This window comes from Erinaceus europaeus, chromosome 2, assembly GCF_950295315.1.
Source record: "Erinaceus europaeus chromosome 2, mEriEur2.1, whole genome shotgun sequence".
In the NCBI taxonomy this organism is placed as follows: domain Eukaryota; kingdom Metazoa; phylum Chordata; class Mammalia; order Eulipotyphla; family Erinaceidae; genus Erinaceus; species Erinaceus europaeus.
This window is the reverse complement of record NC_080163.1, coordinates 192,497,728-192,510,386: the sequence shown is the minus strand read 5'-3', so window position 1 is coordinate 192,510,386 and position 12,659 is coordinate 192,497,728. Positions and strand designations below refer to the sequence as shown.

At 41.7% G+C, this 12,659-nt stretch overlaps 1 protein-coding gene across 15 annotated transcripts in view; it reads left to right on the top strand.

Annotated features, from left to right (window-relative positions):
- Positions 1–12,659, top strand: part of CAMK2D (calcium/calmodulin dependent protein kinase II delta) — a 268,870-nt gene that overhangs the window by 218,926 nt on the left and 37,285 nt on the right. For 5 of the 15 annotated variants that reach the window (XM_060186076.1, XM_007536346.3, XM_060186072.1 and 2 more), the window contains exons 9-14: positions 1,533–1,627; positions 4,660–4,782; positions 6,052–6,135; positions 6,697–6,739; positions 10,413–10,450; positions 11,924–11,956. In XM_060186076.1, the coding sequence (XP_060042059.1) occupies positions 1,533–1,627; positions 4,660–4,782; positions 6,052–6,135; positions 6,697–6,739; positions 10,413–10,450; positions 11,924–11,956 (416 nt within the window). The remainder of the gene's footprint in view (positions 1–1,532; positions 1,628–4,659; positions 4,783–6,051; positions 6,136–6,696; positions 6,740–10,412; positions 10,451–11,923; positions 11,957–12,659) is intronic. The other 10 variants (XM_060186074.1, XM_060186078.1, XM_060186070.1 and 7 more) reach the window with 3 other exon arrangements.

The following is a 12,659-nucleotide window of genomic DNA, read 5'->3' as shown; positions in this document are numbered from 1 at the left end:
ATTAAAATAGCAATATGATAGTAATTGCTTTAAAATCATCAAGTATTTTTTGCCATCTTGTTTCAAAATATTCTTATATGACCAACTTGATAACTTTTTTTCTTAATTTTTAGAGTGTACTTTTTCTCTTCTTTTTTTTTCTTTATTGGGGGGATTAATGGTTTACAGTCAACAGTAAAATACAGTACTTTGCATGTGTGTAACATTTCTCAGTTTTCCACATAATAATACAACCCCCACTAGGTCCTCCTCTGCCATCATGTTCCTGGACCTGAACCCTCATTCCTCACCCCAGAGTCTTTTACTTTGGTGCAACACACCAAACCCAGTCTAAGTTCTGCTTAGTGTTTATAGAGTATACTTTTCTCTCTGTCTCCCTCCTTTCCTGTTGCTCTTCTCAACTCATTTTTCAGTCCAAGTCAGTGAATACAAGACTTTTATTTTTAATTCTAAGCTCTAGTAGAGCACACACATTACTATGCACAAAGACCTGAGTTTGAGCCCCAGGTCCTCACCTGCAGGATAGGAAGCTTCTTGAATAGTGGAGCAATGCTGTATGTATCTTCCTCTCTGGCCCTCTCTATCCCTCACCTCTCTCAGTAAGAAAGGAGCAGGGGTGGCCAGGTGGTGGCGCTCCTGGTTAAGCGCACAGGTTACATTGTGCAAGGACCTGGGTTTGAGCCCCCGGTCCCCACCTGAAGCGGGAATGTTTTGCAAGTGGTGAAGCAGTGTTTCAGGTATCTCTGTGTCTCTCTTCCTCCCTATCTCCCTCTTCTCTCTCGATTTCTGACTGTTTCTATCCAATAAATAAAGATTTTTTAAAAAAAGACAACAAGAAAGGGGCAGGGTGGAAATGACTACTGCTGGGAATGGTGGAGCTGGGTAGGTGTTGAGCCCCAGAGATTGCCTTGGTAGAAAAAAAAAAAACGAAAAGAAGAAAGAAAAGGAAAAAGACTACTTTTGAAGAGCAGCATCATTGAGGAAAAAGGGAATTTTATGTCCCTTTTCTCCCAGGCACACTGGCTATGTAGACTGAGAATTTAGAATCAGGCAACAAAACATCTCAGTTACCAGAAAAATGATTAGGCAGAAAGAAAGAACATTTTCCAGGTCTTTTTAAAAAAAATTTTTTTTAATGTCAGCCCACAAAGTGAGTTCATAGAGCATCTCTACAGATAGGCATGCAGGCAGGCCACAGACAAGAAGCACTGAGAGAAGCTAAGCTTCTCCCCCCGCACCCCCCCCCCCCCCCGCACCCTGGGTGTCACACGCGTCTTGTCTGGAGACATCTAGTTGTGTATTCCCAGAGTCTGATCACAGGAGTGGTGGCCACACACTCTCAGAGTTCTCTATCAGGGGAGGGACAGCCAGCCTCCCCTAGAACTTAAAGGTGGATGCCCAGGTGTCTCTCCACAGTTCACCAGTCATCCAGTATCCTGGGCTTGAGCCAGTATGGCTTAGCATTCGTGGCCAGGCTACACATCTGGTCAACCAGGTGACTCACTGTTATGTCCCTCTGCTTTCCTCTGCAGGCGTCATCCTCTATATCCTGCTGGTGGGTTACCCCCCATTCTGGGATGAAGACCAGCACCGACTCTATCAGCAGATCAAGGCTGGAGCTTATGATGTATGTGCCCATATTCCTCTCCTGTCCCTGAGGGGTTGGGAAGAGAGTTGCTTATGGTTGCTTAATCCCCAACGACTGATTTGTCACCATAGCTGCAGGAGCCATAGTTTTCAGCAATACCCCTTCATATCTGGTTCTCCTTCAGCAAGCAGGAGGTAAAGAGTAAACAGTGTAGCACATCTACTCGGTCTGTACTTCTTCAAGGGTGAAAGGAAAACAGGTTGAAGTCTCTACGGAAGTACCTTACTCTTCTGGTGTTTGGCTTTTAGTGTATTTGTGGAACATGAAAGAGAAGACTTTTGCTTTAAAGATGATTAAGAGGCTGGCAAGAAGAGTTCACTTGGATAGTGGGCTGCTTCGCCATATGTGTGAGCCAGATTCCAGCACAGCCCTCACTGCACTGAAAGAAGCTTCTGTGCTGTGGTCTCTCACATTCCCTCTCTCCATCTCTGTCTCTCACACATTCTCTCTCTCTCTCTCTGCCTCTGTTTCTGTTTAAAAAGTCTTCCCATAGTGGTGATAAAATAGAAAGAAAGAAAAAAAAAAGAAAGAAAGAAAGAGCAAGTGGAGGGAAAGAAAGAAGGAAGGAAGGAAGATAAAGAGAGAAAAGGTTAAGGCCTACTTCTTTGTGTTATGCTCTTAAGTGTCTATTGCGTAAGTTTTAAAGTACTTATGAAAAGTGCAGTAATCTGGGTACGGAGCAGAACTTTCTCCCATTATGTCAGCTGTGACTGTTTTCATCTCATTTATGAAGTGGGATTTTGTGCACATTTTCATTTGAAGAATGAGATATAGAACTGGAAAAATTTTTATGGAGAATTGCACCTTGAATTCCCACTGCATGTACAGTGAGAACATTTGCCAGGAGACATGTGAATGAAGCTTTGAGCAGGGTTGGTTGACTTCAGGTTGACTCAGCACTCTCGGTTGGATTTTTCTCTCCTTTAATAAATCTGTCAGTGACCAGGATCAACCCCTTTCTCTGATTTCACCCCCAAACAACCCCCAAGTCAGCATAGGGCCCAGAGATACTGTGTTACAGTGAGGAGAAATACATAGTTGGCCAGATTGACCTAGTTGCCTCTACTTGCATCCATTTTCTTCCGAATGATACAATCTCATCTCCTTTGACTCAGAGTGGTGTTGCATTGAATATGTGCCTCCAAACTTTGTCCAGTCATCTGTCGCAGACATTTCTCTCCCCCCTCCACCTTTCTTTTTTTTCCCATGGGGAGGTTAATGGTTTACAGTAAAGTTCTTGGCACATGGGTACAACTCATCTCACGAAGAGAGGTGTCTACAAAACATACTCACTCCTAGATTAGGTCCATCATCATGAAAGCCCACCACTCCCCCACCCTCACCCCCCTCCTTCCCCAGAATCCTTTGCTTTGGTGCAATACACCACCAGGCCAAGTCTTACTTTGTGTTTCTCCTGTCCGTTCTTATTTCTTTATGTGTGGCCATTATGCCCTGAGTGTGGTCATTGTCTTGGGCACTACTGTTATTATTATTATTTTTAATTTTCTTCATTTTACTGTCAGGGCTATCACTGGGGCTCGGTGCCTGTGTGATGACTCCACTATTCCCAGTGGCCATTTGTTTTTCTTTCTCTTTGATAGAGGGTGAGAGGCAAAGAGAAAGAAGGGTAGAGATACCTGCAGTACTGCTCCACCTTTCATGAAGCTTCCCCCTTCAGGTGGGGACCAGGGTCTGGCACTGGTCTGCGCACAGTGATGTGTGTACTCTACCGGGTATGCCATGATGGACCCCCTTCCTGGGCATTTTCATCCCTGCTAAATATGCTGACTGTGTGAGCATCGACTTACATCATTATCTTACAAATAATTCCTATAGAGGAACTTAGAGTGAACATGTATAGTGAGTTAATATGCAGACAGATAAAGAAATCAAGTTCTGTGAGTTACTTTCATGAGCTTGACTTTGATGAAATTTACAGTTCAGCAGATCAGTTTTTTTTTAAGTGTTCACTGGAGTTTTGCTAGAGCTTTCTGAGGCTGAGACTTCTCCTCACCCCAGCTTTCCAAACAGCCAGTCTTAGATCAGTCAGGGATAGGAACTATAGGAACTGAAGCTGTTGTATCTTTGCGTTCACAGCCCCTGGAATGAAGTAATATGTCATACCTCACTCCAGACCTTCACTCAGTGATGTGATGGCATTGTAGCTGTGACATCACTACTTCTCTGGGGTTTTGCCAACAAGTAGGAGTCGTTTATGCAAGTTCCTTTGTCAGATCACAGCCAAAATTCTTTAGAGGGCTGGAAAATGTCTAAGTGGAGTTTCCTGAATTCTGAAATGTAGCATACATTTGTTTCAGTACTAATTATGTATTTGCACGCACAGGTCACTATTGATACATCTGCTTGTCAATCACCCTTACTTGTTAATACACACACTTGTCTATAGCATTTGCAGATAAACACATCAAAGAAGATAGCTATAGGATATCTCTGCATGTAAATTAACTTAAAAAATAGATCCATGCAGAAGTTTGCAACTTAAGAACATGATTAATAATCCTGCCTCTTCTCTGTTCCAGTGAGTGTGAACTGGAAGCTCCATGCACATTTTTACCAAGAGCTAGCTTGCTAGGTAGAGCACAGGGCTTTGCAACCCCAGACTCATGGCTTGAACCCCAAGACTGCATCTGCCAGAGTGGTGGTTTGGTTTCTCTCTCCTACAAATGGAGAACTCTTTCCTTTTTTCCTTTTTTTTTTTCTTCTTCTTGCCTCCAGGGTTACCACTGGATCTCAGTAGCAGCACTACGAATCCATTTTATTGGATAGGACAGAGAGAAATTGAGAGAGGAGGGGAAGATAGATAGACAGATAGGCCTGAAGACCTGTTTTGCTACTTGTGAGGTGCCTCCCCCCCATAGGTGGGGAGCTGGGGGCTCAAACCTGACATAGGTATTTGTGGTTTGTGCTCTGTGCTTAACCAGGTGCATTACTGCCTGGACCCTGGAGACAGGAGAGAATAAGGCAATAATAAATTTACATATTTTTTCAAGTTTCCATCCCCAGAGTGGGACACGGTGACCCCGGAAGCCAAAGATCTCATCAACAAAATGTTGACCATCAACCCTGCCAAGCGGATCACTGCCTCCGAGGCTCTGAAGCACCCCTGGATCTGTGTAAGTAGCAAGTCCCAAAGGCACTAAGATGCAAAGCAGATGCTCCTTTCCACTCTCATTTTGTCTAAGGGATTTAAAGTCATTTTTGCAGAAATGAGATGACACTCAGAATGAGTGGATTTAGGGAAGACTTAACAAATCTGATTGTCATGAGATAAACTCCAACTTGGGCAGCACCTCCTCAGAAATGTAGATCCCTAGATAAGTATGGCCGAACACAGGGAACAAGCAGTCCTTGGACCTGTGACAGCTAGTATTCACGAATGAGGGATTCAGAAAATGACCCCCAGATCAAATGTGTCTCAGGAACAAGAGGTGAGATAAATTCTCATTTCTCATCAGGCAGCTTTGGGGGGAAAGTGAGGTTTGGATAAACTGGGAATGAAATTTTACTAGCATGACAGAACAACCTTGCAAAATTGAATAGACCTGAGGAGGAGTAAGAAAAAGAGTTTGAAGAAAGTACACATTTTATTAAACTCCCAGAGACTGGGGGCAGATGTGAAGGAAATGAATAAGGAGTGGACACAACCATAAGCTGACCAGTGGGGATGTGATTAAAGATGCTGAGATTCAGCTCTTTGGAGAGACTGCTGATAATTGTTTCTCTATACTTTGTACAAGTGAATATTGCATTAATCACAGGGGATCTCAGCAAAGTCAGTCTTCACTTGAGTACAGTAGTCTGCCCCTTATCTGCAGTTTCATAACCCATGGTTCCAGTCATGGTGGTCAGCATCAATGTGAAAAATTATGCTATAAGCTTTTAGGAGAAAGAGAGAGACCTTATCCTCATAGAGTATATCATTATTCTATTTTATTACTTGTGAACCTCTCACTATAGTTAACATTAGATTGTTGGAAATGGCATGACACATGTTTTCATGGAAAAACTTAGAAAAATATGTCATGACTTTTTTGACAATCCAATATACTAATATGTAGACTTAATCAGAGGTATACGTGATAGCCTATATATATAAATATATATGTATATGTATACCTGTGTAGATATGTAGATATAGATATATAGATATATATCGGTGTAGATAGGTGGCTGGTTGGATGGTTTGAGATGATTTGCAGTTCCAGGCATGTACATTTGGGTCTCAGATCTTACCCTCACCAGATCAGGTGGGCAGGGGGCCACTGTATTCTTCATCAGAGGGACACAGGCCCCATTGGAAGAGATGTGATGAGCCTGAGGCCATTGTTATGCTCGTTCTAATTTGAAAATCCTTTGTTAAATCTCTTCTTCTCTTCTTCCAGCAACGTTCTACTGTTGCTTCCATGATGCACAGACAGGAGACTGTAGATTGCTTGAAGAAGTTTAATGCCAGAAGAAAACTAAAGGTAAGAGGGGCCATGAAGTGGCACACCTAGCAGAGACCCAGGATTCAAGCCCCTGGTCCCCACCTGCAAGGGGCAGAAGCTATCTTCCCCTTCCCTCTCAACTTTGCTTTGTCTCTACCCAAAATAAATAAAACAGAATAAGTAAAGGTAAGGCAGTTTATGTTTCTGTGGGAATTAGACTTGGCAGAGTGAGAATGGCGACAGCAGTATGAGGAATAAGGACCTAGGAAAGACCCTTAAATTCCACTACCTTGTGGGTCTTAGAAAGGGGCATCAAGCCACCTTGAGAAGCTCAGATCTCCATGGTGATGTGAAGTGTGGCCCCTCTCTTTAGTAGAGAACAACTGTGAAATTTGATCATAGAATCTGGCTACACACAAGAGGTGGTCTGGCATGGTAAGAGGCATAAAAGCCTGCTACTTCTGGGATCCCAGAAAGAAAAACAAAGTGTGCCCCAATTTCAAGTAAGACACTGAGGAAATGACCTGTTAGAGAAGACTGCTCTCGAGGTCATAGATTTGCGAAGGCAAAGCTAATCTCATGCTCTCATTTCCCTGACAGGGTGCCATCTTGACAACCATGCTGGCCACAAGGAACTTTTCAGGTACATGTGTGATGCACTCTGTGCCTTTGCTTTTGCTCTCTCCTTTGGGAGATTACACCCCAGGGTTTTGCTTGCTTCTCATAGGTCACTCCAGTGAGCAGAATATTTAAAAATACCGCTATTGAGTTTAGTGTCCTTGGGCCAGAGTTCTTGGTAAAGCATGGTAGCATCTGGGTGAGAGTGACCACAAGTCTAAGGACACAAGCGTGTATTCTGAGAAACTAGCACACAGCAATGCGCTATCAGATTAGATCAGGTGACACATAATGATTCTGTGGTAAAAATTAGTTTGTCAAGCCACGGGTTCAAAGGAGCTGAGCCAAATTCTTGGGAGGCACTTGCCAAAATGGGCTGTAAGTGTATATTAGTTGCAGAAAGTATTTTGGTTTAGGAACCCTTTTCTTTGATTATTACAGAGGACACGGCTTCTAAAAATAACATTTATTTGTTTGGTTTGCTTTAACCACTAAGGCTTGAACCTGTTTGATTGCATTCCTCCTGGTGGACTTTTTCCTGTCAACCCTAGTCAGAGAGAAGCAGAGAAGGAGAGACAGCCTAAGGAGGAGCAACACCACAGCACTGCTCCCCCATTAAGGGAGCTTCTCCCTATGGCTTGCATGGTGCTCCCAAGTCTATGTACATGGTACAGTGTGCACTCTGCTGGGTGAGCGATCTCCTGGCCCCTGAAAGTCACTTGTCGGCCAACTCCCGACACTCTTCTGTATCAGAAAGAAATGAAGCAGCAAGAGAGCTGCACACAGGGAGCTTACTGTGCACCGCTTAGCAGTGGAACAGCTGCGTCCTTGAGTCCTGCTGTTCTGCGTTCCATGCCGTTCTTATTCAGAGCACTCTGCAGAGTCAAGAGTAGCCAGCTCTCCACCCAGGTCTCCGGCCCTCCTATCTACTTTGGATGCTGTAGTAATGGATGTGGGTGTCCTGTGTCATCATCCAAAGCTCTGTAATACAAAGATCTCAAGCCATCGGGGGCCCCTGTTTCCAGTTGTATTAAACTGGTCACCGTGTCTCCCCTGTTGTTTGAGATCATTATCTCAGGAGGTTTTCCAAAGTCTCCCACTGAGCTTCTAAGCAACAGCAGGATTACAGTGAGCAGAGCCACACACGGAGGGGACTGTGTCATTCAACTGTATGTATTTCTGTGCCATTTATTTGGTAGAGTCAAGCCTCATTCCTGCCTTTGTCAAGGCCCGTTCTAGGAAGAATTGGTACATCTATGAATGAGTTCAGTGTCATCTCGCTAAATGTTAACTAACATATACTGTATTTAAATAGATTAACATTTCACCCTGGCCCAGAAATTAGTCACTAAAAGTTAGTATGTAGTATACATTGTCAGTGACTAACTTGGAAAAAAGGTCTCCCTAATTATGAATGTGAATTGTGTTAAACCATTAAACATGCTCTCAGGCATAAGTTGGGCCATTATTAATATGTGCACCCGTTTATAGAAACTTTATGTTTAATTCCCATTTTCCATTCACCATCGTGGAAACTAAAAACTCATGACTAATGTGTGGGTTTCATATTGTTTCTGAATGTCTTAGCATGAACATGATAAGCTGTCTTTTTAGTTTAAATTCCTCATTCCCAAGCCAATAGAGTCTCATGAAACCAAGTTTCATCCTGTATTTGGTACTGCCTTTTTAGTTCTGAGTATTTTATTCATTTTGTCTCATTGCCAAACATGCTCTTTGAAGTAACCTGTCCATAACTATATGGTTATAAAGTTGTTTTTATTTTTTTCTTTTCTCCCTTTATGTGGAATGTATTTCTTGTGAGGTAAGGTGAACAGTCACAGAAGGGACATTCCTGCATGTCCCAGGCCAAAACCCCTGCTTCCCTCAAACCATTGTCTTCTCTTTGCTTGCTACTGCAATTCCGATTATTCTTGACTTCGCTTTCTAACGTACTAACTGTCACTGGATTTATTGAATATTTCTTCAGAGCTCCGGGCAAGTAATATTAACAGCTAAGGCAACAGTGTCCTCCAGTCTCAATTGCTAATAAGTCCAGAGCATCGTTGTCAAAGACTAAATAAAACTAACAGTTTTGTGTCTTTCAAACAATGAATTTAAAGTTCTACCAAAATGCCATCGAGCTAATGTCCCAAGTCAATGTCAGGAAGTAATATGACCATGAAGTTCCACTGTAGCTAGGAATCTCCTTTCCAGAGGCTATATCCTATTCAGATAGACTTCATATCATTACACAGTGGAGACATGAATGTGTACTTTGTCCTGTATTCTTGTGAACATTAACATGTCATGAACAGTCACATTTCCTGTGTATATATCCCCATCTGTAAGCCTTCTTGAAAAGATGGTCTCACCTCTTATTATACACACAGATTTCCAGAGCAGGAGAAACGCTAAAAACTCCAGTGAAATTATGCCTAACCTAAGAACATATACTTGAGGAATTCTCTAGTTTCACAAACAGTTTTCTTCTGTTCTGTCTCCTGCCTTGAATTTTTCTAATTAAAAAAAAATAAATAGATTTTTTTTTAATGTAAAAGGTTTTGATTTACCAAGCCTTTGCATTCTGATCAGGAAGCATAAATGAATACATGGTAATGCCTCTAGTTAATGATTTGTTGATTGATTTATTTGATAGAGGGAGAAAGAGAGATGCCCACAGCATTGCTCCACCACTTGTAAAACTTTTCCCACTGCAGGTGGAGGCTGGAGGCTTGAACCCAGGTCTTGTGTGTTATAATGGGTGCACCATACCACCCAGCCCTTCTAGTTCTCAAAAGGTCATATGCTAATCCTTTGGAAAATGGGCTCTGGCTCAACTAACTATAAGCCAATTTCACTTAAAAAGGCAGTCCATACATGTAGTTTGTAAACCTCAAAGCTACGTGATGTTAAAAAAGTGTCACTAAAGATGTAATTTAGCCAGAGCACATTATCACACAAGTCCCAGACATCTAGAAACAGAGGCTCCCGGGGCCTGGTGGTGGTGCACTTGGTTAAACACTCCCATTACAGTGCTCAAGGACCAGAGTTCAAGCTCCGACTTCCCATCTGCTAGAGGAGGAAGCCTCATGAATAGTAGAACAGGGTTACAGGTGTCTCTCTCTTTCTCTCTCTCTCTCTCTTTCTCTCTCTCTCTCTCTCTTCCTCTATTTCCCTCCCTCTCAATTTCTCTCTGTCTCTATCCAATAAGTAAATAAATAAATAAGTAAAGATTTTACAAAAGTAAAAAACAAAAAGAAAGAGAGAGAGGCTTCTTTGGCAACATGAACCTGGTCATCCGCCTTGTGGTGTGAATGTACATGCAATACACACTGTGAGCTGATGTCTGAAGACCAGCATCCACTTTCTGGATTACACAGGCATAGTCCAGTGAAAGTTCCAGTATCCTTTTTACAACCAGCAGCCCAATGAAAGCCCATTTTTACCAAGGCCCCAGTGTCCCACAATGCACTGTGAACTAAATGAGAATGTAGTTCCAAATTCACTGTGGCCAAGCCAAGAAAAAGGATACTGTATCTCAATGCCCTGTAAGCTCACGCTCATCAGTGTGGCCTTGGTAACTTGGCGTGTGGCGGCCATGACTCAGTCAAGATGTGAGGAGGAAATTATCTGTTCTGCTGCCTACATTTGAGCTTGTGTGAACAACTAACTAAACCGGTATTACTCTCATCTTACAGCAGCCAAAAGTCTGTTGAAGAAACCAGATGGAGTCAAGGTAAGTTAAACAGGCACTCCTGGAGTCATTTCTGACGTGCAGGTGCTAGATAGACGTTCCCTTTAGTAAGGCTGTTTATTAGTGAAAGAGAAAATAAGAGAATCACTCTGGCATATGTGGTGCTGGGGATCGAACTTCTGGGACCTCCTGCCTGAGAGTCCAACACTTCATTCACTGCACAACTTCTTGGGCTGCCTGGAGTTTTTCATGTTAAGTTTAACTCTAAAGTCTTTGCAGCTTGTCCTATCACTTATAATATGTTAATGTGTGATGACACATAAATAGTTAAGTCTACAAAAACTAATGGTATGCCAAAAAGCTGTATTTCTCTTTTATGTATTAGTCGTGTTGAAGTAAGTCTTTGATATAAAGTTGCTATAGAAACTGAATGTCTAAATCCAATTTTATTTTAATGCAAGACTTTCATGGTGACCTTAAAATTTATGAAAAGCAAATGCTTTTCCAAACAGTTCTACTTTATCCTTAAAAGGACTGTTGAAATGTATTGCCTAGGAGTAAAAAAAAAAAAAATCAAAGTATTGAATCTGAGAAAACAAATGTCAAATGACCAAACTTCTCCGCTTGGGCAGGTTTTTTACAAAGGTTTTAGTTCTTCCTGCGGTTCTAATATAAAGCAGTGAGACAGTAAGGATGAATGTCTTGAACAGTTTGAAGTACATTTGAAGGATGATAATGGCAGGTTATAATGTTGACTTTCCTGGGTTTCTAAACAAAAGAATGACTGAGTCTGTTGTGTTTTGTGGGAATTAACACAGTTGGCTCTTGTCTTGTATTGGGTTTACCTTTGTAATCATTCCAGAGTTTTTTTCTAAATGTTTTACATCTTTAATGCTTTTCCTTCTCTTCCAATGACAGCTGCATACAGTCCTTATGAGCTCTTCAACATTCTGGGAAAATAGCCTAATATTTGAACTTGACCTTAAGTTGTGGAGTTATGGGGGGAGACATCAGTTCATTTACAGATTAGGACATGGAAAATCATTTGTCACATCTGTTCATGGCCAGTCATTTCTTCACTACCTGTCTGTGTGTGACATGGGAATTTCCTGAGCTCACAGTGACTATACACTTGTGATTCCCACTAGGGAAGCATGCATCCTTCATCAATTGCTTCCTTTAGCCTGGTTTGCTGTCTTCCTACTCCTTACTTTATTCTCTGAAAATTTCAGACAATTTGTGTCTGCCTTTCCCCCTTGCTTCTAGATTGGTGGGAATCTGACATTTTAAATGTCCCAAATGTTTCAGCCCACTGCATTTTTCTGTTCTGCTCAGTGATGCCAGAGCTCACAGTCCATAATGATATGTAAAAATATCCCCCAGGACATTTTTCTTCTTGTCAACTGATAGCTCTGCTTTTAAGACAAAATGATTTTGTATTCCATGCTTTGGTTCTTTAGACATTCAACAAGTCCTGTGTTTTTCTTTTCCTTTCTCTCTGACTGGTCAATTCAGAAAAGGAAGTCCAGTTCGAGTGTTCAGATGATGGTGAGGACCTCTACCTACCAGATATTTTTCCCCTAGGAAAATGCACACTTAAGACTTAGGCAACCTTATTTCACCAAGTCTGTGTGAATGGAGAAAGTGTAGGAGCATGGCAGGCCCATGTTAAGTATCTATCAAAACACACTGCCTCAGCTTCACTGATAAGTGAAGAAACACCATTTAACTATGTTTAGAGGATGATCAAAATTTCCAGAATAACAGTGACTCATTCTTAAGTTTAGTACACATAACTCATCTACCATGAGTATATAAACAGTGTGAGAGTGAATCTTCAGATGGTCTTCCCAGTTAAACACATCCAGAGGAAAAAAATCAACCTGAAAATAAGCTCAACACCGCAGGAACAGGGACATCTCACTCATGCCTCACAAGAATAAGTACCATCTCTGTAGCTGATTCAATTCAGCTATTACTATTATTTTTTGAAAACTATTCTTTTACTACAATGTAACTAAATCCCACACACAGAAATCCCAGGGTTCCTATATATTTAACAGACAACTGGAGTTGATTTTTTAAAAGGAACTCCTCCAAGTCTCTACTTAGACTTAAAACTCCTACTGTTTTGTAACAGTCATTGAGAATGCCTCCCAAAGGTTTCCCGGAGTGGAGAATTAATGTATTCTCCTCAATAACAAAAAAGAAAACCAAAAACATTTCTAAACATTTCAACATGACTAAAAGT